A 24,684-nucleotide genomic window follows, 5' to 3' on the forward strand; every position below is an offset into this window, starting at 1 on the left:
AGACTCCAGTCCAGTCCAGACACAGGCAGACACCACCACACACACACCATCAGCACATCCGATCGTACCGGGCGCGGGCGCGCGACTGGCCTGGGAGCAGCCCCGCTGGCGGTGGTCATATGTACGAGGCCTAGTACACGCTATGAAGGGTACTAGCGCCAAAGTCTGTCGGCTCGTGAAGGAGCTTCGTCGAGCACGCTGCTTTCGTTCCGCTCAGGCAGCCAGCCAGGAAAGGAGGAAGGAGAAGCGGGTGAGACGGTAAGATTTCCACGTCAGGCCCGGACTGTCGCAGTTCTCGTGTCCGTCAGCGGCCCAAGGAGGAGGTCTGGGTGGCCTCGTATCTCATTCTCGAATGGATTTGGACGATCGATAATTGCGGGGTAAAGAAAGCTGACCCAAAGCCAAGCCCACCAGCCCACCAGCCCACTTGGTTCAGGGGGTACGCGACACGCGAGCGACACCATTCCGTCTTCGCCGGAATCTTTCTATTTCAGGCTACAGTTTTCAATAATCCCAGGTCAGTCAGGTACCCGAGAGTGCCTGACTTTCGTGCGTAAAAACCAGGTACCGGGTTCATTCATTTACTGAGTACGGACGTGTCTCTCACGTGAACAAGCAAACGGGATATTGCGCCGGTTTCCTCGGCATATTCATATGTTCAAAATGTACTGGGAATTTGATTCAATGCCTTTTCTAATCATAGTTTTGTACAGAATTAATTACTAAACAGGAAAGTGGCTGATGGTTTTCCCCGCCCGCAAAAATAATGCCTGCGCCGAAGTTACATGCTTGCATTAATACCGGAAAGTTTTAAAGCACAATTTCAATACCTTTGTCTTTCCGTGAAACGCCAAAACGCCATGCTACGCGAGTGTGAACGCCGAAGAACCGTATAATAGGTGGAATTGCAACCAACATCCCTGCCGCTTTCGTGTTGGTCAACGTTCAGAAACTGACGTAGCCCGTGTCTTCGCCCCCGGCAGCGTCTTGCCAGCCCGCTCCAACGTCGCCTAGTCCCGGGCCGTGATGATGGCTCCGGGCCATGCCCTCGCCTTCACCACGCTCAACCCATTCCTCATGAATATCGTTCCAAATACGCTGAAAGTAGAGGCGCAGAGTTCGTAGACCACGAAGATAGCCCCGATCGATGCCGTCTGGATTTTGCGGTGGACAGGGCAGATCGTCAGGTAGAGGATCTTCCGCAGTAACACAGTTGGCAAAGTCGACAATCTTGAGCTTGATCTCTGGCTGACTCGGTGCCGACTTCCCATTCGACACTAGCCCGGGTGATGCGAGTCCGGACGACGTGGCTGAGGCGTCTTCACCATTAGGAGCATCCTTCTCTTTTGACTCTCCGTCCCCACGATCATAGAGCATCAATAGGCTGCTGGCATAGAATCTGTATCCAGGCAGCTTTCTAATCATGCGCTCCAATTGGCTGATCTTGTCCAATATCACTGGTATGTGCTTGCTGGCAGCCTTGTAGCTTGTACCATCCCAGAAGAAGCGCTTCAGTGCATCCTGAAACTCCTTGCCGGCTTTTAGATCGCGACCAAAGTATTTGTCCTCGAAGATGTAGCTCTGAGTCTTGACGTTCCAGATCTGCATTCCACAAACGCGTACGCCAAGCTCTTTGCTGGTTGTCATCTGACACTTGCGCCGTTGCGAGCGCTGCTTCTTCTCGTTTGCTTCTACACCATACTGGCGTGTTCCCATCTTCAAATCCAGCACACAAGGCCTGGACATGCCTGCCGTCAAGTCTTCCAGAAGGATGAAATGCTGGACACGCTCATCAGGCTGTTGCTGCGCCTGTTCCGGGTTAGAAGGCTCTTCAATTACTGGTATGCCTTGGCCGTTCGGCATGGGAGCAGCAGGTAACATGGTTCCTTCCGACGGGGGTTGAGTGTCAGGTATGTTTGTAGCCTTGGGGCTGTGCAATGGGCGACCTCTGTCCCGATCATCCGCTTCGGGCTTGGATTTATGATCTTCGTCCATAGCAAAGACTTCTTCTTCCGCATCACCGCCGTAACCATCCTCTTCATAGTACTCTAGGTTGTGTCTCTGGACCGTGTCTATGCCCAAAGGCCTCCTAGTTAGCCCACTTCCAGAATGACGGCGTCGAGGGATGTTGTTCGGCGGGGGCCTCAATGGCTCTGTGTTGGCCTGCGACCCATCAACTGAACTAGAGACGGCTGAAATGGGATTTCCTCCTGAAGCATGACGACGGGCTTCTGACTTTAGAACTTGCTTTCGTGTACATTCTTCTGGAAGTGGTGGATGCAATGCCGATACATCTGTGCTGTTCCTTCTAATGGTAGGTGCCGAACCAACCGTGGACTGTGGCACATCTCCCATTTTACGAGAAGGGATGCCATGGTGATGATGATGTCGCGGGCGATGGTGAATGGTCGGAGGTGCAAAAACCTGGCGAAGTACCTCTTCTTGAAGCTTTCTGTTGATCGTCGTTACGCCCCAGCTGCTGGTATGCGGTAACTGGGGACGCGTGGGGCTTGTAGAAGTGTTAGTATAATCGCTCTGGTATCGTCGATGTTGTTGTGAGGAGAGCGCAGGATTTCTCATCCAGGGATCTGGAGTAGTGGATCGCGGCGGTACCCTGAACAAGTTATCCGGGATAATGTGTCGGTTGTTTTCGAAAATGACCTGTGGAACGGGCATAATCTGCTGCGAATGGCTGACCACGCGGGTAGTCTCTGGCTTCCTCGAATCTTCAGGAGCTGCAGAAGCTTGTCTTGAAGCAGTCTCCGATTGAGTCGTAGAAGTAGTAGGAGGGGCATCCTGTTTGGCTTTGTCCTTGGACGTCTTCTTTTTCTTGGGTGCTTTGCGATAAGTCACATTCAAGACACCAATATACCTACACGACAATTAAACGTCAGCAAAAAGCCCTACACGTACTGAATGGCAATATGTTTCTTCGCTGAAGTCTCAGCTTGGATCCATAATGGTGGTGGATAATCCGTACCTTGGTAAGAAGTCCAGGAGTTCTGGATGCTGCCTCTCGACCGTTTCGTAGAACTCGTTTTCTCGATTATTGAGCTGTTTGCATACAGCCCTTCGCGAAAATCGGTAGACAGTAGAATGACCGCCCACTTGGTGATCGTACGGCTTCAGTTCAACAGCACCCAATGGTGCCGGTGGCTGAGCGGCTAGAGCTGTGGCGACCTTGGGCTCCTGTTTGTGTTTTGTCGCAGTGGGCGTAGTGCCTAGATCATCAGTCGCACTGGATTCATAGCCAAGAAGTGAATGAGTAGACTCGGCGAGGGACTCGGGTTCAGATTCAGCTGAAAGCGTATCGACAACCGAGGACGTCAGTGGCTGATCTTTATCTTTCTTTACGGAAGTTGCCGTGGAGATGTCACCATGCAGGCATTGATTTGTATCTTGGGACTGTAGAGAGATTTCTACTTCTTGCGGGGTCTGAACTTCCTTATCCGCGGCCCATCCTCTGGGCCCTGCGCTCTCATGAAACGAGGCCCTCTTGTCAACATCAATTACCTCTCGATCTCGGGGCTTTGGTTCTACAGGGGCCTGATCGCCTGCCTTGAGACGACGATGAGGAAAGTAAAGAGCTGATGAGATCTGTTCCTTTTCCGATTCGTCTTCTTCTTCTGAGCCTGGCGTACGCTCGGCGTTGCTCCTGTCCTTGGCCTGGAAGTAGTCGGGTGGCTCCTCATAATGCACTGCCCCGTTTGTTGATGCGTGTGCATGCACTTTTTCGACTGCTGAAGTAGGCAGACTATGCGAGTAGAAAGACCCGGGACTCAGATTTCCAAAGCCACGAATGTCTTCCAAGAGCCGCCGCGGGAGCTCCCGCTTCTCTGCGTTGCTTTGTTCTAATCGTAGGCTTGGCTGGGTGGGGGGCGTAGAGCCAGTATTTGGTTCGGTACGTGAAGCTGGCTTAGTGTCGAAGTAGGAGTCGGCTGGGCCAGTCAAAGGGGACTGCACAATTGGTGAAGCAAGCGACGATCGACGTAGTTGCTGAGTAAGGGCACTGGCACTAGTCTCAGGTGTGTTGGGTCCCGCTGACACTTCCTCTGACAGCGTAGAGAGTGGGCGATCGGCAGAGGCGCGTTCTTTGGGCTTACCCTCTCTCTTCTTGGGCTCTTCGGTAGGATCGCCATCCTTGAAAACGCGCAGATAGTGGCTTGCTTTCCGACTGCGTGCCGATGTTGGCTGCTCGGTCTTGGCGAGGGTGGCTTCAATTTTCTTTTCCATGTCCACGCCCATGACAGGGTTGTCGAGAATGATGTTACCCTTGAACGGGACGGGCTTGCCCTCTCGCCATTCTCTGTTTCGGCGCCTCTCCTCGCTCTCTAGCAGCGCTTCGTGCAACACGGGCTGGAGCTCAGAGCGCTGTGGTGTGGTTGGCCGCTGCAGAGGGGAGTCGACAGGACTCATGTAGGGAGGGGGGCTGTGGCGGGTGACCTCGAGACCCATACCGGCTGCAATGGCGGCACGGGGGTTGAAGGGCGTGGTCAGAAGGGCGTGATGGTCGATGGAGGCTGTGGTTGGGAGAGTAGGCGGGAGGGTAGAGTGCTTCCTGCGTATAATGGGCGGGTCTTTCAATCGCGCCGTGGGAGGAGTTGGGGCAGCCAATTCGGACAAGCTGTGTTCGGGTTCATCGTGTGCGAAGTCAGTCTGGCGAGCAGCGGCGCGGGGGGAGGAGATGGGGCTGTCCGAGGCGAGGTAGGTAGTCGCGAAGATGCTGTCGCGCTCGTCAAGCTGGGGCCGGTCAATTGACGACTTCCACAGATGATTTTCGTGCACAATGGGCGCCGTACGTGAACGGCCCGTCTGGGCGAGGCTCTTCGGGGTCACGGCTTCGCGGTCTGGCTGGGGCGTGGGCGCATCATTTGGGGCATTCAACCTCACCTGTGCGGGGGGTGAGGTATTTCCGTGGGCGTCGGGCGTGGGTGACATGGGCTCGACATTGATTCGACCGTCTAAAGGGCACCTCGTGGCGGGATGGGTGGCAGATATGGCCAGACGGGCGTTGCTGATGTTGGCCAGGATGCGGTCGTTGGGCGCGGCGGAGACACAGCGGAGGGCCAGCAGGGGCGGGTCTGGGAGATTAGCGTGCAGAGCAGCGGCGCTGGCGGATGGCAAGGGCTGCAGGCCGAGGGGGAGGGCTGCAGCTGGCGGCTCCGGGGGTGGTGCTGGATTCAGCGAGTGAGAGGTGTCGTCGGACCACGTTCTAAATGTCTGTGGTTTGGCGTGAATGCGAGAGTGGCGCAAAGATTGTCGCAAGCGAGCGGCCCAATGACGTCTGCCTGACCGCGTAGGACAAAGCGCGTCGCAGCGAGATCGGGCGTGTGGAATCTCAGTCTCAGAGCGATATACCCACGAAGGCCAGAGAGTAATTGAACAGAGTAAACACTGGCCAACTCTACATTGCCTCTTTCAGCATTGGGCAACATGGTTCAGGAACGCAATTTGTTTTAGCACCTGCTGCGCTGGCAACTTCCTGGTGGCTGCCCCCGGCCAAGTGTCATTCGTCATGGGTACCTTTTGCTGCCAAAGGGGGAAGCTGCGTCCGTGCACACGAGGCTATGTATGTACTTGAATTGATATTTGATGCTCACGACGGACCTACTACAACAACAGCAACAACACACTACACACACGAGCCCTGACATGTCCATGGCATGGGCTACCGGGCAACATGCATGTAGCTGCTTCACTGCCTCACTCTGTTCTGCCGCCTTCCTCCATGTGACGCAAACTAGGCGTGGTCCCGTCTCCGCGCCTTCGTCCCCAGCTTCCGCTGGCTGTGCAAAAGGCCGCGCACCCAGTTTCTGCGGCATCGGCTATACCAACCCATCCTGCCTCTTCTCATCGTTGTCTATCCGTGCTTTACGCATCCCATTCCGCGTGCAGCTACCATGCATGGCTGCTGTCTCGCAAGGCCGCCACGACCAATCACCTGGGAACGTGGCCTCTCACCGCCTGCTGCATGTTACTTGGCTACTGCTGCACGTTACTGTGATGCCGGTACAGAACTGCTCTCTGTCATGGCATAGATCATGTGCCACGGTACTGGGAGGCCCTTCGTACGACGCACAATGCCGTTGTTCCCGACACGACTGGCGGTCTGCATCGGCATGGGTATATGATTCTCCCCTTCTTGCAAGTCCATCTGTAGATCATGGCATCCAAGTGTCATCTACATTACGTAGAAAGCTGTCTGTAAAGTGCAAATTTCCGTTGGCGCCGAAGCTATCCAGCGAGCCTTCAACATCCAACGGGGGACATCCGTCCTTTGTCATACGTCTTGACTTGTCTCCCAACGATCCTTGCGAGCCCTGCGATGCTTTTTCGCTGACGAAGCTCCAAAGGGACGTGGTCGTGTTCTTATCCTTTAGTGGGATGCGATCAATGGACGGCGTGGGGCTCTTATCTGCATTACTGGCTTGGCATATCACATCGCCCGGGCTTTGAGCAAACCTCAGATTGCTCCCGTGACCTCCTTGCGTCGGCTTCTTCACCGTGCTAAAGGCAAATGGAGATGCTGCACCGAAGAGATCCTGCGTGCTGATGGGTGGCCCATGTGTCATGCTTTCGTTGAGAAGCGGTCCGTCCCGCTGGACGGTAAAGGCAGAAAAGGGTGTTGTCACTGCATTGCATACAGCCCCTATCGGACGAGGTGTGTCAATTGAAGTTTGTGACCCGGCCCGGAGAAGATTGGACGACATGGATGGGAAAGTGCTTTGCTGGAATTCGAGTTGAGCTCGTAACATGGCGGCCTGCGTAGACCAGTCCGAGTCTCGACTTTTCTGTAGCTCTTGGTCATCTTTCTGTTTCGCTGTGGCGTCTCCTTGGACCACATCGTCTTGAGGTGCATTATTGTCGTTTTCAAGTACGGTCTGGGGGCGTGGCTTTGGCGCTGCCGGAACCTTTTCTGGTGATGAATCAAAGTTGACTGCCCTTGGCCTTTTACGTGGTTTGCGTGTTGTGAACGAGACGGGCTTTTGGGACCCGTGCGTGTCTTGACTGCCCATGGATGAAGTGACAATGGGTACAGTCCGCTGCGAGCGTTGCGCCGGTTCCTTGCTGTGGGTGGTCTCTTGTGTGATTGCAGCGGTGGCTGTATGGACCGCTTCTATTGTGTATGATGGTTCTTCTGCTGCTGTCGAAGTAGACTGTGCTTCGGCATTGGTCAGCTGCCTTGGGGTGTCATCGTCTTTTACGGGTGACGAGATATCCATGGAAGCTGAGGCGCTGGACTTGTACGCATCTGGCAGTGCAGACCTGCGTGGAGTGCTCTGAGCCCGGATTGGTGCCTTTGGGAGGCTGAGTTGAACTTCTCCTTTTGCGCTCATCTGCGAGTCCACTTGGCGTGACCGCGACCTTGATGGCGACGTATCGGTGTTCCCATGGCGAGCTCTGCGCATGTCCACCTTTGCTGAACCAGGCCGCCGCAACCAGAACGGGTTTGTCATGGGTGATGGGGTTTGTATTCGTCTGGCGGTGCCGACACTCGAGAGACGTGTTGCGGTGCATGCGCCGTCGTCATCTGGCAAGGGCTCTGTCGCGGGTGGGACTTGGATTTCTTCGAGGCTGGTGTCGTGCTCGCACGTGTCCATGTCATCTCTCGCAGCCCTAGACGTCTCCGGCGATGCTTTCAGGGGGACCGAAGCTTGTTCGGCCACATATTTTCCAGCTCCATTGCTCCTTCCAAGCTTCGCGCTTACCCGATGTCTAACTGCGTCTTTCCGGCTGGCCGTGGCCTTCTTGCTGTGACGGTTCCGAGGTTCCGACGCCCTTTCGTGCTTGCCCAATGTCCGCCTCTTGTCTTGTGTTGGTCGGGCCCACGGGTTCTTCCACCCGTTGTTGAATGGCCCGCGCAAGCCAGCCGTGATGATGACAGGCGGCCGGCCGCGCAAATACTGCGATGCAATGGCCTCGATCCTCCGCCGCTTAGCTGCCCGTTCCTCAGGGTCTTTGGTCTCAGCGGGCGCTTCTTCGATGACGTCGTCAGGATGAATGTAAAAGTCATCAAAGTCGAAGCCCCGTCTAAGGTGCGGATGCAGACTGGATGGCATCGTCCTCGTCCTCGTTACGTCGGTCTGGATACGTCGGCCAATGCGACCGTTTCACGTGTGTGGTAGGCGCAGTAGTACAGCAACAGGCGGGCGGCCAGGGCGCAATCGCATGTTCGGTCGGGCGGTGTCGTGCGTCGTGGGCGTCGCAAACAGCGAGTTAGGATGGCCCAAGTCAACTTCTCGGCACTCCCACGCCTTGCCTTTGCTTGTTCAACTGATCCAAGCGCTCGCTCAGATGCAATAGCGGCCGATCGGGTTCGGCTCCCTGATGGGATTGCACGTCATCTTGGTCGCTCCAGCATCTGCGTGGGCGGAACGGGTGCCAGTTGCTCGGGCAACGGAGAATTAGCGGCACGCGGGGGCTCCGTGCATGTCTCTAGATGCCGTAGATCCTAGTATATCGATACAACCGATAACACTCGGCCTTGTGACGCGCTCAAGACATGACGCCGCCGTTTTGACATTTTCAGCCTGCAAGACACCTAGACACGCAGTATGCCGCGTGCGCTAAGATAACACATTATTTTCCGACGCGTAGCCGCCCGCCAACAACTTTCTTCACCGCATCTTCACCGCGGCCCAACCGCGACACCAGCGACAAGCGGCGACCGCTCCGCCAGCCATCTTCACAACAACCACAATGGCCAGCACCACACAGCCGTGGCTCGAGGATCTTTCTGAGGAATGGGTCACGCAGCCCTCGCCAGAAACTCTTGCGCGCAACCAAGAGAGCCCGGCGGTTTCCCAGGCTAGCCAGAGCGCAGGAAAGGCCCGCAGTCGTCTCCCCCGCATGCGCCAATCCTCGGGCTCCTTCTCAGAGATCCAAGTCCGCAACATCGCAAAGGAGCTGCGCCCGCCAAAGCAACGCGGTGCCGGCCATGAGCGCAGCCTCAGCGACTTGGCTGTCCCGACCACCTCGTCGCCGCATGCGGCCCCACGCGACGTCTCGTTTTCCGACTTCTCCATATCGCAGGGCTCCGTCATGCAAAATGGCACCATAGCACAGGACACCGTCGCACGGTCGCCAGTCAAGGCACGTGGGCCACAGGATACACCGGAGTGGAGGCGGAGGCTGGTCAATGGCAGTGGTGTGGGCTACGGCAACCAGACCGACCTCTTCGGCCCCACAGGCTTGGAGAACATCTTCCAGAAGCCAGCCCCTGGCGCATCTGAGGACTCAGCCCAACCGAAGCGCAGGCTTGGTTTGCTTAAGAGTCTCACCACCGTGCCGTCTAGCCCCCCGCCGTGGCCAGCCGTGCAGCAGGTCAAGGGCGCAGGCCAAGCAGCACAAAAGCACGAGCAGGTACATCATGCAGATCAGGAGAATCCTTCGCTGGACAACACAGAGCAAGATCAAGGCACATCGGTCTGCACCCAGGGACCAGGTCCACTGGAAGCGCGGACAGTGAGCGGCCAGATTGAATACGAAAACGAAAACTTCAGCCCTGTGTTTCTGACCATGACTGCGAACATGAACGTCAGCCAGTCCGCTAAGCCAGGCCCAAACTTCAGAGGATCCGAGCTCGCCAACCGATTACGACAGATTGGATCGCCGCCTCCCACTGTTGACCAGCCCTCTTACGACGAGAGCGCGTTAAGCTTCAGCCGTGAAGACTCATCCCTGGCAAGGCTGCAGGATGAATCGCTGCCGGAAGGTCTTCCCACGGGCACGCCAGATGTGGCTGATGTTGGACGTCACGTGGAACTTCGAAGAGGCGGATACTCTAGGGAAGGATCTTTTCGTCGAAAGCCACTTAGTCCGTCGCCCGAGAGACCTGCTTCTGAAGCTTCAAACGGTCGTACAAGTACGGCACAATCAAAACCTAGCGCAAAGCACCCTCTCCGAGAAATCACCACAGACCCAACAACTCCCCATCGAGGAGGACACGAACAGTTCCTAAGTCCAGACCGGGCGAAGAACTCCGGAAGTCCTCTCAAGCTATTTGATGCGCATGACACCTACACGAGTAATCGTATCCAGCGGCGATTGAGCCAGCTCGAATACAAATCCGAGAAGGCATCTAGCGTCAAGGACGGCACAGCGGAGAGTACAAAAGTGGTACCTAAGACTTCAAGATTGTCGTCAGTGGAAGAGAGGAGCATGCAAAACATTGACCAGTATCTTCCAACACAACTCCACCGAAAAACGCCCTACAGGGTCGGTTCTTTCGGCGAAGGACAGCTTAACCAGTACCAGTTCTCGGGGGACTTTTCTGCTATTTCGTCCGATGAGGATTGCCACGATGATACCGCACCAGACGAGTCACCATCAACAGATGTTGCACCACCTGGAAGTCGGCAACCCTTCAAATTCCATCTGGAAGAATCACCAGCCCAGCGGACATCCTCAAAAGCCAGAAGACAAGTGTCCAGTCACGGAGGGGACTCGATAAGAATCACCAGTCGACCGAAATTTGTACCACACCGGAAGGTCACAACTCCCAATATTGAAGAGGATTCAGAGCTCGCCCATGAGTATACCGAGGGGAAGAGAGGTCCGACGTCACCGTTCAAGAACCCGACGCCAAAGCGTAGAAGGACAATCTGTTCTGTAGAAGACGACGGGGGCGACGATGGAGATGTCTTCAACGATGACGACGCAGGCACCATAAAACGCTCGCACGCAGCCATACAAGCCGTGGTTAGTCACCACAAAGACGCTGGCCATGACCCTTTCAACCCCGTCGCCACTTCAGAAACGCTAGCGCGGAGACACATTCTAAGGCCCCGCAACCCCACACCTAGCCAGCGAAGGCGCGAGGAGATCCAAGCAGAGATCATGGAGGCTACCGAAGCATTCATCATGTCCTCACCAAAGCTCAACACTATTCGTGAGCAGCTAGAACCGTCAATGCTCTCAGATACCGACAACGAAAGGGACCGAGCAAAGGCAGTTGCCAACCAGATTGCCGCTTTTAGTATGAGGAGGCAGAATGGATCGCGAGATAAGACCCGCAAACGTTCTGTTACTACACAAGACTTCCTGGACGAGGCACTGAAAATCATGGACTTTATCCGCACAAAAGGTCGCCCAACCAGTGGACTAGGCAGTCTCGAAGAAACGGAGGCTGAAACCGAGCTCATCCAGGAGCGCAATGACCCCTCTTCTAATGTGTTGACATTTGATAGGCCCCCAAGCAAAGAGGGGCGCCCTTCGACGTGGAAGGAACCCAACAAGCAGGAAATGGACGCAAAAATCATGAACCATCTTCGTAAATATCAAGAGCACGAAAATGACACATTCCTCAACTCGTCCGTAAACTCTATCCGCGTTTCACGCCTAGGTGGATCGGCCATTCCCGGAGAAAGCATAGTTATTGAGCAAAACGACATTAGGATCACGGACAACCGGAACAGGCATCGGGACGACCACGAAGACGAAGACAACCAGCTGAACTCTCCACAACATACGGCAGATACCCATCGGTCGCGGTGCTCATCATTTGGACAAACAGTAGTTACAAACGCCTCTCGCCGTTCGGATCATGTCGCTACCCTTGCACCTGAAGCGGTCGCCCATCTTATTCCGCCAGAAGTAGCTGGGATGAGCTTTGACCGTGACAAGAATGTCTGGGTTCGTCAAAAGTCTCCATCCAGGCAGCAACGTCGCGAGGAGCACCCTAGCGGCATGAATGAGAGCGAAGATGATCCTTTTGGCAATATTCCTGATTTGACTGTGGAAGACACGTATGATCAGGATGCCAAGACAGGCTCACCAGTTCGTCTGCAGCCGACAGCAGAGACTATTCTTGAGGACACCGAAAAACCAGAGTCTGACGAAGAAGCGCGCCCGTCAACCCGTGAGGGCAATGGCGTCGCCTATACAGATACAAGCTCCGCGCCTTCAAAGGCTTCCAATTTTGGGTGGAGTTATCCTCGCCCTGACACGCGGGCTACTTCCTGGAGCACACAAGCGCCACGGAACTTGAGTACCAAAATAGCACACGCACCTACCACTTATGCCATTCCAGAGTCTGATGAAGAGGACGTCGAGCACGAGATCCAATACTTTGAGGGAAGAGACCGTGCTCCTCCGAGCGTACAACGTCCGCGGGTGCGTGACATTACGATTTCGATCGCAGAGCGAGAAGTTCCCAACCTAGAACCACAGCCCGAGAAACCACAGCAGAAGCTTCGCCAGAATGAGTGGGGGCCGTCAAGTGCTCAAAAGCGATCGGAGAAGAAGCAGTCAACTTGGAAGCAGATGAACGGCACCAGAGCTCTTTCGCATGGACCACCCAGCCGCCTACCTGTCTTCAACGGAGATGGCGACTTGTCACTGTTGGACGATGCTCCTTCAAGAAATTATCGGATGCAGCTCTCGATGAATGTTTCTGCACCTCCCTTGCGAAATGGTAGACGCGACACACTCGTTGCTGCACCGTCTTCACCAGTGAAAGATGTCACCTTCTTGCTCAGTGACCTGCCCGAGTTCACGCTCAATCAGATCGACGAATTTGATCTTCCAGATCGGGTGGTCGTCAAACACGATGGTAGTCGGTTCTCGAAAGCCTTGGAAGATCGCTATGCGCAAGGTACTGCGGAGTTAGTCAAGGCACTTCAAGATGTGGAACCAGACGAGCCGTATTGGGAAGATCTTCGTAACGTCAGTCTCCGTAAGAAGGACCTCAGTAGCTTACATCGTCTTGACGAGCTGTGCTACCAACTTGAAGAGCTTGACGTTTCAGACAACAAGATCAATCAAGTGGATGGCATACCGTACTCCATGAGACGTTTGGCGGCACAAAACAACTGTCTAACCGGGCTTACTTCTTGGACCACTCTCGTCAACCTTCAACACCTTGACATATCTGGCAACGACATTGATGCACTGGACGGGCTCGCTGAGCTGGTGCATCTCCGGATTCTGAAGGCTGACAACAACAAAATCAAGTCTCTCGAAGGCATTCTGCATCTTGATGGCCTGATGGAACTGAGCATTGGTCGCAACGAGATTGACATTGTTGACTTTTCTCGGTCAAACCTGTGAGTATAAATATTCCCTCGTTTTTCAGGCGGCATGCTGATCGTATGACAGGAAATCTCTCACAGACTTGGACCTGCGAAAGAACCAGTTGCTCGAAGTTCGGAACCTACATTGCCTACCGCAGCTTCAGCACCTCAATCTTGGTATGTTTCTTCCTGGTCAATCCAATGGTGCACTAACTGACCCGTAACAGATGACAACGAGATCGACGAATTCCCTGTTGTTGACACACCACTGAAGCCCTGCAAGGTCCTACGGTCGATCCGTCTCTGTCGAAACAGAACTACACACCTCGATGTCGAAAAATACTTCCCAAAACTCGAGTCGCTCTACATTGATGGCAATGCGTTGACGCAGGTGTCAGGTCTAGAGCATCTTCGACACTTGCGGACCTTTTCAGCCCGGGAACAGGTGCTGGAATCCGAGTCAGACATGGAGATGTGTGCTAGCAACCTGGTTAGGAACACGGAAGTGCGCAACCTATACCTCTCACTCAACCCCACATACGGCCTGCACATCTCGCAGCATTTGTTGAGCCTTCAAAGGTTAGAATTGGCATCAATGGGCCTCAAGGAACTACCGACCAACTTTGGTCAGCTCACACCAAACCTCCGGTCGGTTAACCTCAACTTCAACTCTCTTACCGATCTCCGACCGCTCCTTAACATTAAGCGACTGAGCGAGCTTTTATTGGTTGGTAACAAGCTTGAACGACTGCGCGCGAACGCAATGGTCCTGGGCAAGTTGGGCACTCTTCATAAGCTAGACTGGCGGGATAACCCGCTCACGCTGCGCTTTTATGCCCCTGCGTCTGAGAACAGAATCATGTCACTTAGGCAGAAACCCTCGGAAGAACAGTTGAGGAACCGCTTCGTCATGCCCGATGGAGAAGTTGAGGCAGACGTTCAGCACCTTCTACGGCTGGACTATGAGACCCGCATTAGGCGACGTGTCACTGAGATGATGCTTGCTAATCTATGCAAAAGCCTAAAGGAGCTGGATGGATTACCATTTGACAAGGCGCGCGTGCTTGTCAAGGATGATGTTTGGGAGCGTCTCTTGTTCCTCGGCGTTATACAGCGCAAGCGGGCAGATACAGCTGTCGAAACTGAGTAATGAAATGGTGTGAGAGTGGTGCGACGTGAGCACGCACATATCGCATGCAATTACATATGCATACGTAGGAGCTTGGGAAAATGGCGCGCCTTCATGTAACAAAAATCTGGGTTTAGCGTTTTCCTGGAGTTGGGTTGTTGTACTACTGGTCTGCTGGCACCATGGAGTTGGATGGCATTCTTGTTTGGAGCGGGATATTTGGTATCTGAGCATCTTTAGGCGCATATACTTAGGTGCGGCTTGCGACGAGCTTCGTTGTTCGAGCGCGGAGCCAGGTTTATTCTTTGTAATGACTTCATGAAATGTATTGGTAGCGAAATCATCCTTGTACTTGGCTATTACGCGGACGTTGTTGGCGGGCCATGTAAGCCTTGGACGCCTTTGAGACCGCCGATGCAAGGCACTTGTGTGATCAGCCGCCCCCGCGCTCCACTGAAACGGCTCCGCTGAGGCCCGTGCATCTGTGCATTAAAACGATCCAGCACCACATGACTTCTACAATGGAATTCGTCTACTACACAATCGACTATGCCTACATCATCAGAGGAGGAAAGAGCGTTGCAGCTTGCTGAGAAGGCAAGTGAGAGCACCAAAGCGGGAGAGTTGGCTGTTGCAGCTCGGTACCTACGCGAAGCTAGTACGATTGCACCCGAGCATCCGCAAATCAAGGAAGCATGGGTGGCACTGAAGGAAGAGGAGGGTAAGAGCGAGTTACTGGGTATCTGCAGAGCTTGGGTCAAGAGCCGGGATGAACATGATGGAGACAAGGCCCTGAAAGCCATCAGAACGCATGGGTTGACGCAGAAAGAGGCGGAACAGGCAATGGATATTCTCTTCGACTTCAAAGGCGAGGATGATATCTTGGATCATGTGTCCGGCGAGTTGCTGCAAAACCCTGGAGCTCAGATGTGGCTTGCTAGAGCCATCCGGGAGCAGCCGACACGCATCTACTATGAGATGTTTGAGCGAGGAGACGACTCAATTGATGGAATGCTCAAGGTGTTGCTCAACCGGGCTATCTGGCCCGATGACGAATCCTTCAAGACGGGCCACAGAGATATCTTCATGCTCAGTTTGGCCATGATGATGGAGGAAGCGCTCGAGCATCCGGAACGTGCAATGAAGGGTATTGCGCAGCTACTCGCTCACTACGCCGAACATCTCAAGGGTATCATCGATGCAGATAGTTTTGACGTCATACTCTCGTCGCTTGATATCCGACTGCCGGCTAGTCTACGCAGTCAAGCTACACTTGCAAGTATTAAGCTGTTTGAGCTTGCGCCAGATACTGCTGGAGAGCTCATCTCAAAGTTTGTCACTGCTCGAGCCAAAAAGGGAGAAGCGAACGATCTTGTCATTGCCTTTTCCGCCGCAGCTGCCATCTTCCCAGTTGCTGTTACATCTGCCGCCGCCCTGTTCCTTACAGATGGATTTGTCAGTACATTGGTGGACAGGGTGCGGAGCAAGAAGTCACACAATCTGGAACAAGCGACTCTCGACCTGATTAGTGCAGCTTGCGTGGACAAGAACTGCCGCGAAGCAATCAGCAAGCATTGTCGGGAATGGCTAGAGGACATGGTTGCAGAATGTCCAAACAAGAAGCGGGCCAACCTAGCTGCACTCATACTGGTCAAGTTGGGCGAGGAGCAACCATCTGAAGATGGGCCACGAATTGTAAGGGCAGAGAAGGTGGATCAGAGCGATCTAATTGCGAGCTTCAAGTCGATGGTCATTGGCGGTGACACATCTTCCAAGCAGGACTCCGTCGAAGGTCTTGCCTACGCTTCTCTCCAGCCCAAGGTCCGCGAAGATCTTTCCAAATCGCCCAAATTTCTCAAACGCCTCGTAGAAACCATGAGCGATGCAAACTCACCCAAGAACATCATATTTGGTGGCCTCACCATTTTCGTCAACATCACACAATACCTGCCGTTGCAGTCCGAAGAAGAGAAGCGCATGGCACAGCTGAAAGCCTACGCCAACGTGCAGAAGCCAGCTGATCCCGACGAACTCCTCAACGACGAGAACGTCACAGTACGATGTAAACGTATCCTCGACGCCGGCGTCGTACCCCTTCTCGTGCAAGTTTGCAAGAAAGGCTCACCATCGATCCTCACACAAAGCAGCCTTATCCTGCTGAGCCTATCTAAAGACACCAAAAGCAGAGGCACCATGGCGCAACAAGGCGCAGTCAAACTACTCATCCAAATCTGGGAGCACATTTCCTCTACCAACGACTCCTCCACCACAGGCACCACACCCTTCCCACCCGGCGCACTTGCCACAACCGCCCAAGCCCTCTCCCGCCTCCTCATAAGCATCAACCCCTCGCACGTCTTTAACGCCGCTCTCCCCAGCACCTCAGCCATTCGGCCCCTCCTCAGCCAACTAACCCGCACTGAGTCCTCAACCTGGCAACTCCACGCCTTCGAAGCCCTACTTGCCCTCACCAATCTGGCATCCCTAGACCGCAGCACCCAAGACCACATAATCCGGCAATCCTTCGACACCGTCGTCGACGACCTCCTACTCAGCAATAACACCATGATCCGACGCGCCTCCACAGAGCTAATCTGCAACCTCATGGCCTCGCCCGTCTGCATCGGAAATTTTGTTGACGCTTCCCCCCGCGCAAAACACAGGCTACATCTCCTGCTCGCCATGACGGACGTGGATGATAGCGCCACACGATCGGCGGCCGGCGGCGCACTAGCCATGCTACTTTCTGTCGATCTTGCCGTGGTCGAGTTTCTCAAGCAGGACAAGAGTGTTGAGTGGCTCGTGGGTTTGTGTCGGGATGAAGACGAGGCGATACGGTATCGTGGTGTTGTTTGCTTGAGGAGTGTTGTTGAACTCGACGAGGGCAGAGAGAAGTGTAACAGTAAAGGGGCAGTGGAGGCGTTGAAGGTCGTGCTCAAGGAGAGTAGGAGTCAGGAAGTTTTGGCTGTGGGGGTGGAGGCTTTGAAGATTTTGCTGGGGCAGTAGATGATGTAGGGCGTGTCTGTGTATACGTTGCTGTAGGGGCAAAATGGGCTGTGGATATGCTGTATGCATGTTTGGAGAGGAAGGCTAGGAGAAGCTCAAATTGCTTTGTTCAAGACTACGAACGCCACGATTCATAGCCAGAATCCACAGTTATCTAGCAAACTACCGCTTTGAGCTTCTGATCCCCTTTACTACAGTCATTGTTTGGTACCTGTGACGTTCGCATACCAACATATGCCTTGGGAAAAAGTAATCTCCTTCAAAACAAAGTAACACTGCCTGTTCTGAACTCAGATTTTCTAGATGCTCACCATGTGTTCAAATGGTTCACAAAGAGACACCTAAGGTTCAAACATGGCTTGCTAGTATATAGTGCTCGTTGTTCTGCTACCTAGGAGGTGTGATCCAGTAGTGCGCTGTACGGCAACCCAGTCCACTTAGACCAGAAACCCTCCACACTCACACACTCACAAGCGCCCACCTACATTTAATGCACACGTGCACCTTTTTATTCTCCATTTATGCTACTATAATCAACAGACATTGCTGCCATTTACCTTTTTCGGATGCGCATATTATGGTTCGTGGTCGTGCTTGCATATACTGACACCGCGACATGTTACAGTAAGCGAGTCAGTGCAGCGAGCCGAGTCAAGTCAGCGCGGTAACGAGCTCAGGGAAGGAGATAGGATAGGATGGGATAAGGCTTGTAACTGTGTGTGTGGACAGTTGGTATGTATCGTTAAGTTTGATAAAGACGACATCTCGAATCACATATCCTCTCCATCACAAAAACCCTAGCCTATACCACACATACCACACAGGGCCCAACGCATTGTCATGACCCCATTTTCGAAACACCGCCATCCCGTATTTCCACACCGAAATCGATGGATTTTGTTCTTTTTGGTATTTACTTGCCTAAATGGGTAGAGTACGTGGCTTTGGCGCGTTGTCGGTACCGTTCGTGTTATAGTTTGACAGGTCTGTGGGTACCCCTAGGTGGTGCTCCGCGGAGGGAAGGACGATTAGTGTGGGGGTTTGAAGAAACGGGTAGGAGGACTTGGGGTGCTGGATGGATTGGTTAGAAAGGAAGGGGATGATTGTGTTGATGGACTTCTGCATGTTTGTAAACGGAGGGCTTGTTCGGAGCCCGTCTGGGAATGGAGTGATGGGAGTGTAGAAGATGTGTATTCTAGTAGTCTTTCTTACCGCAATTCGCTTCATTCATCAATAGTTTACGCTTTTGGATAACTATCATAGCCAAGGCTCTTCATACATGTTATGTAGTTGGCCCATTATGAACGGTCACATGACACCAAAAACCACAGCGCACGTGACCCGCACCCCTCGCATCACCACCAGCCAAAATCGCCATAACTTCCCACAAACTTGGAAGCCACACATTCCTAAAAAGATCATCAAGCCTACGTAACATGGCTAGCGTTCCCAAAAAAGGTGCCGCACACGCGGTGTTGACGTGATCCGCCCCGTCCGTGCCGGCCTTGCCCACCCTAGCCCGGCGTCAATGACGTAGCAGTGTCGGAATGCTTGCTGCAAATCCCGCCAGGAACGCAATAACCCAAAGCTACCTTGTCTTCTGCCTTCCCTTCCCACACGCAATTCACACGTCCTTTTTTCCTCACCAAACCTTTTATATATTTTGGAATTCAATCAAGCTTGAGCTTTCGATCCTGCATACCACTGCACCAGTTAAACCTAAAGATACAATACGAGAGGCGCCATGGATGTATGTTGAAATGTTGCACAAATAGAGGGGAAGAGAGCGTAAAGCTGATGACGAGGGAATAGGTTTACTACTTTTACTCTTACGGGACGGCTGCATGGCTGGGTAAGATACACAATGGCTCAAAAGGTCATGGGAGGTATGCTGACGAGATGATGTAGCAACGCAAGCCGCGCCGCTCATTGCGTCACCTACGATGATTGTAGCTTTGTTGTCGCCTGAGGTGCGCGAAGCGACTAGTATGTATACCTTCTGATGGACTACACACGTGTGTGGGAAGAATAGCAAAGAAAAGATGCTAATGAGGTGCTGCACAGCTCTTGAAGTCTACTTCTCCCGCTCCCTGGGCTTCACGCTCATCGCATTGGGCATCCTGACCGTGTTACTTACGGGTTCTGTCCCACTCTCGAGTCGCTTGTCCGAAGGTTCGTTTGATTACCTCCACCCGTATCACGCTTGAGAACAGCATGCTAACAGCCATCGTAGGCGCCACGACCTCTGCCGAAGACCCAAAAGCTCCATACGCCCTCCCTACACTCACCATAACGGCCATGTTCCACGCCATTTACGCCTTCTATGGCTACGCAATGTGGACTAAGACGGGCGTCATGTCCTTCAGCCTCGGCACGCTGGGCTCGGGTTTCCTGGCCATGGTAGCGCTGTGGTGTATCTTGTTTGCTAGTAGCAATGGAAGGATTAGCAGGAAGACTGGTGCAGACAAGAGGACAAGTGGGTTTCCGTTTAAGAACGCCGAGGCGGACAAGAGGAAGGGTAAATAAATGAGAGAGATGCTAGGAAGGAGAGAGACGTGAGCTGATGTTGAAAAACACGCGGGCCGACAGAATGGACCATGGTCATGACCGGAGCAAGTGTGCACCGGATCGATCCACGCAACAAATAGCATGGCTGCTCGAAACTTTTTTGGTAGTTTGCGGAGCACAACCCCTGGATGAAGCAAGTGTACACTATGGAAAGCATATAACGAATTGGTATCTTTTCCCTTGAAGCGCACCAAAAGGCAATCATGAAATGCCCTCAACTTAGCTAATTCTAGACCCATACTGATACAAAAGTGTCTGTCCAACTACCTACTGTTGAGGAGAGACACCGAAACCCATTGGAATAAAGGAATAATGCCAGAAGGACCTTGGGCCCTGAGTATTCTAGACGACGGGAACTTGCGGCGTAACATCCTCATGCTGTCTGATATCAGCCGGCGGCGGTCTAGCAACGGCCTGTAGTGCCTCGTCCTCGACTTTCGGCCTCGTCACCAAAGCAGCCTCATCGCGCCACCACGGCAATTTGCCATCTCTGGGCGGAATAGGCAAAGCCTTGGATGGCAGAATATCATTCTCAACAGACTGCCAGCCATCCATGTCCTCTGGCAGACCCTCCTGCACACGACGTCTCCGCTCAGTCGCCGCCTGCGCCTCCATGAAGTTCTCAAACAGCAATTCCTTGGCCTGCCACTCATCGTAGCGTACTCGTTCCAACTCCTCTGCTTCAGCGCGTAATTGCTCGCCCTCCTGCGTTGCCCATAGCAGCTGTCGGCGCAGTAGTTGGAACAGTTGTGGAGCTGGGAGTGCGAGTTCCTCTGGAGTAAACTCTATGTCGGGTGGAAACTGGACTAATTTGGGGGCATTTGGGCCGGCGAGGTCTTGCAGATAGATGATGTTGTTATGGCTGTAGTCTGCGTCTGAGGCGGGTCCTGAAGCCGCTGCTGCCAGGGGGATGGTAGCGGTAGAGGCACTGTTGGGTGGGTGCAGGGATGACGGGGAGCCGGGTGTTGAGGCCTTGTCATGAGGTAGTTTCTTGGTGGCTTCGTTGTTAAGGACGAGCTTGAGGCGCTGCTTGTTGTTTGTCGGGTTGGAGGAGTGGTGTTTGGGGACGGGGTCAGAGGGCCTCAAGGCTTCGGTTTCGTGGACTGTACGCATGTGTTTTGCCAGAGCGTCGGAGCGGGTGAAGGAGCGGTCGCATTCTGAGGGGTGGTGTTAGGATGAGGGTTGGAGATGTTGGGGGTGAATGGTATGAATGCATGTCGTACCTGGTAGGGTGCAGTAAAAGGGCTTCTCTCTTGTGTGGGAGCGCATATGTGCTCGTAGTGCATAGCCACTGGCATGCGGTATGCCCTTTCTCGAGCAGTCGCTCCATTCGCAACTGTACTTCTTCTGCCTGGTGCCAATGTGGTCGTCGTGAAGATGCTCTACGAGATTATCCATGTTCTGGAGATCTCCCGCTGCGCACCCGTCCCATTTGCACACTGTCACCTGTTCCTGGCCGTAGTCGTCGTCTTGCGACATGCCCGGGTGGTGGTGTGGCGATGCGGGCACAGAACCATCAGTGTCTTCGGACAGCTCCTCTTCCTCGTCTGGCGGCATGATGTTGATGTGTGCTGGGGGCGAAGAGGGCGCGCGGATATTCAGGCGTTGTCGCTTGCTGGGCCGCTGCTCTTGGTCCGGAGTGGCTTCGTAGCTGAGATGGCGGCCCTTTACATCCTCGGGAAAGTCGTCGCTGCCGTACTCGGAAAGGTCTGAGGGAGATTCCATGGCGATAAAACTCGGCGGATATACACGGTGAATGGGCGTCGCGTTGAGAGGAGCGTGATGATGGCCTCCCCGGCGCGTTGGACGTCTAGCCGACGTGCAGGGACCAGCTAACTTGGCCTCCCGCCCTTTGAGGTCTGCAAAACTAAAACTTTGCTCCTTCACCTCACAACCACGGCGACATTTCGCGCCATTTTATGTGCGATGGCACTTGCTTGTAAGTTACCCCATCTCTCTTCTCCCTCTCTATGATGATCTATTCCAGAGTTCTGCAATTCCAAAGACTTGCCTCACGGCAGCTCAAATGCGGATTAGCTCTACACTACAAAAACACCTGACTTATTGCTCTCTTATACATTGAAACTTGTTACATTACAATTACAGTGCTAACAATCTTTTCAATCAGACTGCCAATTGTCTATGCGAACAGCAACTTCGACTGAGCTTCGTGATACCGTGCGCCTATGGGAGGGAACTTGTTTAGCATCTCGCCCAGCGCCTTCATATCCTCGTCGCTCAGCTTCGCCGGCTTCATGTTCTCCTCGATCCTCGCTGACGTCGTCGCGCCTGGGATGGGGATAATCGTAGGCATGCCCTTGGTACCGCTTTGCGCGAGCACCCAACCGATGGCAATCTGAGCTGGTGTGACACCCTTGCTCTTGGCCATGTCTTCCACAGCGTGTAGGAGCTTGATGTTCTCGTCGAAGACGTCGGGTTGGAATCTAGGCATGTGGTGCAGCATCGAATCCGGCTCGATGTCGCTGTGCTTCTTATACTTGCCAGTCTGGACAAACTGTTAGCAGTGTGACTTGTTGGCAGAGAGGTATACTTGCCAGAAATCCGCGTCCAAGAGGAGAATACGCGATTATGGGAATACCCAGCTCTGCGCAAGTTGCTGCGACATCATTTTCGAGGATTTCCGTCGCCCAGAGTGAAAACTCCACCTCTACAGCAGAAATTGGGTGCACGCCATGCGCTCTGCGAATTGACTTCGCGGATACTTCTGACAAGCTGATACCACCGAGCTTGCCATCCTTGACATACTCGGCGATGTAGCTAATGGTGTCTTCAATCGGTGTGTTGGGATCGACCCTGGCACACTCGAATAGATCAAGGCTCTTCTTGCCGTCCAAGACTTTGAGGCACTCATCGATGCTGCGCCTGACGTTCTCTCGGCTGCCATCCGGCGCCATTTCGCCCTTCTTGAGTCCACCCTTGATTGACAGGACAACCTTCTCCGCATCGCCGGGATATTTGGTAAAGTACTCATTGAGTAGGTGTAGAGAGTTGCGCTCTGGGCTTCCGTACAATTCACCACCGTTCCAGTTGTTTGCACCGAGGGAGAGCGCAGTACGCATGGCTTCGTAGCTCTGCTCGGCCGGCTGCGGGTTCTTGCGCCATGTGAGACCTGTGATGCGTTAGTAGTCAATTGCGAAACAAACAGCTATTAATGTACCCATAAGGCCATAGCCAATTGGTCCCACTGTCTTTCCGACAAGTTCAGGCATGTTGATGGTTGACTGAGTGCTATTGTGAGGTTTGGTGGGCTGGTGGGGCAGATGAAATATCTTTGATTGTTCGATACAACGAGTTCTCTGAATGGATTGCTTGAGCTGCTTGATGTGCGTCTGCTCCAGGGAGATTTCGAGTTGGAGTTGGTTAAATACAGAAATTAGTCCCGTCGGATCCGAGCATGTTTGTTATGCAGAGCGAGCGATGACGCTCACGCTATACCGGTAAGCGGTTGCCGGGAGTTTGGGCTCTTAACTCCGTCGAGCCACTCGTGGGAATAGACCCTGGATTTTAGGCATATTGCCGATCGTATGCTTCGCAGTGATAGAGATCAATTTCTCATCGTAAACGCCTTTGCTGATGCTCAGTAATACTAGTCTGAGCATTAGTGCGTTGCCGCTGAATCGTTTGCGTGGTGTAGGAAAGGAGGGTATCGTCATGTAATAGCAGCATCAGGTGGTACTGACTCTAAAGTCGAATCAACCTAGGAAACTCAAGGAGACACGATAGGAAGGCAAATCAATAAAAGAATGAATAGGTACGAGACTATATTCTATACTATTCTAACATACCAGTCAAATGAAGGAACACACGCGGAAACCAGACCTTTCCCACGACCTTCAACCTATTTCTCAGCACCACCGTATCCTTCGCAATCACATCCTCACAACTCCTTCTTCGCCACATCACCACTCTCCTCTACCCCATCAATGTCCCTCAATACTGCCCTAACCGGCCACACAAACCCCTCTTCCAACTTCCTCGTTGCCCCGTCCTCCAGCGTAACCAGATACTCCACTAGCGCCATACCCACATAGGAGCCAATGGCGGTAAAAATATGCCACCAGCCATGTAACTCGAACAAAAAACCCCAAGGCAGCCCCACCCATCTCTTAAACCTCGTAACATGTTCACAAGCATGAAAATCAATATTCCAAAGAAAATACCCAAACAAGCCCGTGGACAACCCAAACGTAGCCATACTACCCAGCTTCTTCCTATGCACCTCATTTGTAATCCGCGCTTTAATTAGCTTGCGCGTCTGAATTGTCACCAGCACAACCATGACTGCGAACGCAATTTCGTGCAGCACAATTTCATCGGCCCACACGTGGTAGACGGAAATTGGGAATAGACTGCCGAGGATGTACAAGGCGTAGAGGCGGCGTTGAGAGGGTGAAGCGCGAAAAGTGAGCAGTTGGTATAGGTTGGCGCCTACGGCTAGAAACATGCTTAGGTCGTCGCCCATTTGAGAGTGGTATTTTAGCGTGGCGTGGAACCAGGCTGAGAGCACGCCTACGCTGATTAGGCCCCAGTAGGGGAAGGCGAGCGTGGAGAGGAGGCCGCCGTCTGCTTTGGGGGTTACACGGCGGAGACCGATGAGGCCATAGATTACTGGGGTATGTTAGATGCGCCGGCCGGTCTACTTGATGGTGTTGTTGTGTTGTTGTCGTCGGGGATGGGAATGCTTCGTACCATAGGTGATGTTGGTGAGGGTGTTGATGAATTCGCCAATGTACGGTGTGATGATATAGTCCTTAATTCACCATCTAAGCACTCTAACACCTTCAAATCAAGAAACGAATAAACATACCTCTTCACAAAAGCTATGCTAAGTCAGTAAAAGACGGCCCAATAACTACAGCAACAAACTCACTTGTGATTGGACGTCGTTGGACCCCATGCTCCAACCGCGAAGCCCGATGGGTAATCCCAGCGTAACTGCATGATAGC

At 53.4% G+C, this 24,684-nt stretch overlaps 9 protein-coding genes across 9 annotated transcripts; 3 read left to right on the top strand and 6 right to left on the bottom strand.

Moving 5' to 3' along the window:
• Positions 1-945: 945 nt before the first annotated feature.
• On the bottom strand, positions 946-5,435 carry PtrM4_008100 (uncharacterized protein; the record flags this gene model as incomplete). The annotated part of the gene is made up of 3 exons (XM_066102867.1): positions 946-2,872; positions 2,981-5,081; positions 5,207-5,435. The coding sequence occupies 3 exons, from the start codon at positions 5,433-5,435 to the stop codon at positions 946-948; spliced, it is 4,257 nt and encodes a 1,418-aa protein (XP_065965069.1).
• Positions 5,436-6,161: 726 nt separating this feature from the next.
• PtrM4_008110 (uncharacterized protein) lies at positions 6,162-8,060 on the bottom strand (the record flags this gene model as incomplete). Its single annotated transcript, XM_066102868.1, has 1 exon — positions 6,162-8,060. One exon carries the CDS (start codon positions 8,058-8,060, stop codon positions 6,162-6,164), a length of 1,899 nt encoding a protein of 632 aa, XP_065965070.1.
• A 640-nt stretch (positions 8,061-8,700) lies between these two features.
• Positions 8,701-14,163, top strand: PtrM4_008120 (Leucine-rich repeat (LRR) protein; the record flags this gene model as incomplete). Its single annotated transcript, XM_066102869.1, has 3 exons — positions 8,701-13,046; positions 13,099-13,190; positions 13,241-14,163. 3 exons carry the CDS (start codon positions 8,701-8,703, stop codon positions 14,161-14,163), a joined length of 5,361 nt encoding a protein of 1,786 aa, XP_065965071.1.
• Positions 14,164-14,691: 528 nt separating this feature from the next.
• Positions 14,692-17,148, top strand: PtrM4_008130 (UNC45-central multi-domain protein; the record flags this gene model as incomplete). The annotated part of the gene is made up of 1 exon (XM_001930794.1): positions 14,692-17,148. The coding sequence occupies one exon, from the start codon at positions 14,692-14,694 to the stop codon at positions 17,146-17,148; it is 2,457 nt and encodes an 818-aa protein (XP_001930829.1).
• A 921-nt stretch (positions 17,149-18,069) lies between these two features.
• On the bottom strand, positions 18,070-18,273 carry PtrM4_008140 (uncharacterized protein; the record flags this gene model as incomplete). The annotated part of the gene is made up of 1 exon (XM_066102870.1): positions 18,070-18,273. One exon carries the CDS (start codon positions 18,271-18,273, stop codon positions 18,070-18,072), a length of 204 nt encoding a protein of 67 aa, XP_065965072.1.
• A 619-nt stretch (positions 18,274-18,892) lies between these two features.
• On the top strand, positions 18,893-19,674 carry PtrM4_008150 (uncharacterized protein; the record flags this gene model as incomplete). The annotated part of the gene is made up of 5 exons (XM_001930795.2): positions 18,893-18,898; positions 18,961-19,000; positions 19,057-19,134; positions 19,213-19,320; positions 19,382-19,674. The coding sequence occupies 5 exons, from the start codon at positions 18,893-18,895 to the stop codon at positions 19,672-19,674; spliced, it is 525 nt and encodes a 174-aa protein (XP_001930830.2).
• A 384-nt stretch (positions 19,675-20,058) lies between these two features.
• Positions 20,059-21,441, bottom strand: PtrM4_008160 (Zn-finger protein; the record flags this gene model as incomplete). The annotated part of the gene is made up of 2 exons (XM_001930796.1): positions 20,059-20,873; positions 20,940-21,441. 2 exons carry the CDS (start codon positions 21,439-21,441, stop codon positions 20,059-20,061), a joined length of 1,317 nt encoding a protein of 438 aa, XP_001930831.1.
• Positions 21,442-21,856: 415 nt separating this feature from the next.
• PtrM4_008170 (Tas, oxidoreductase (related to aryl-alcohol dehydrogenase)) lies at positions 21,857-22,946 on the bottom strand (the record flags this gene model as incomplete). The annotated part of the gene is made up of 3 exons (XM_066102871.1): positions 21,857-22,222; positions 22,248-22,846; positions 22,895-22,946. The coding sequence occupies 3 exons, from the start codon at positions 22,944-22,946 to the stop codon at positions 21,857-21,859; spliced, it is 1,017 nt and encodes a 338-aa protein (XP_065965073.1).
• A 624-nt stretch (positions 22,947-23,570) lies between these two features.
• On the bottom strand, positions 23,571-24,678 carry PtrM4_008180 (uncharacterized protein; the record flags this gene model as incomplete). Its single annotated transcript, XM_001930798.2, has 5 exons — positions 23,571-23,575; positions 23,935-24,345; positions 24,427-24,487; positions 24,545-24,557; positions 24,608-24,678. 5 exons carry the CDS (start codon positions 24,676-24,678, stop codon positions 23,571-23,573), a joined length of 561 nt encoding a protein of 186 aa, XP_001930833.2.
• Between the last annotated feature and the right edge of the window lie 6 nt (positions 24,679-24,684).

Source organism: Pyrenophora tritici-repentis, chromosome 1 (assembly GCF_003171515.1).
Source record: "Pyrenophora tritici-repentis strain M4 chromosome 1, whole genome shotgun sequence".
Lineage (NCBI taxonomy): Eukaryota > Fungi > Ascomycota > Dothideomycetes > Pleosporales > Pleosporaceae > Pyrenophora > Pyrenophora tritici-repentis.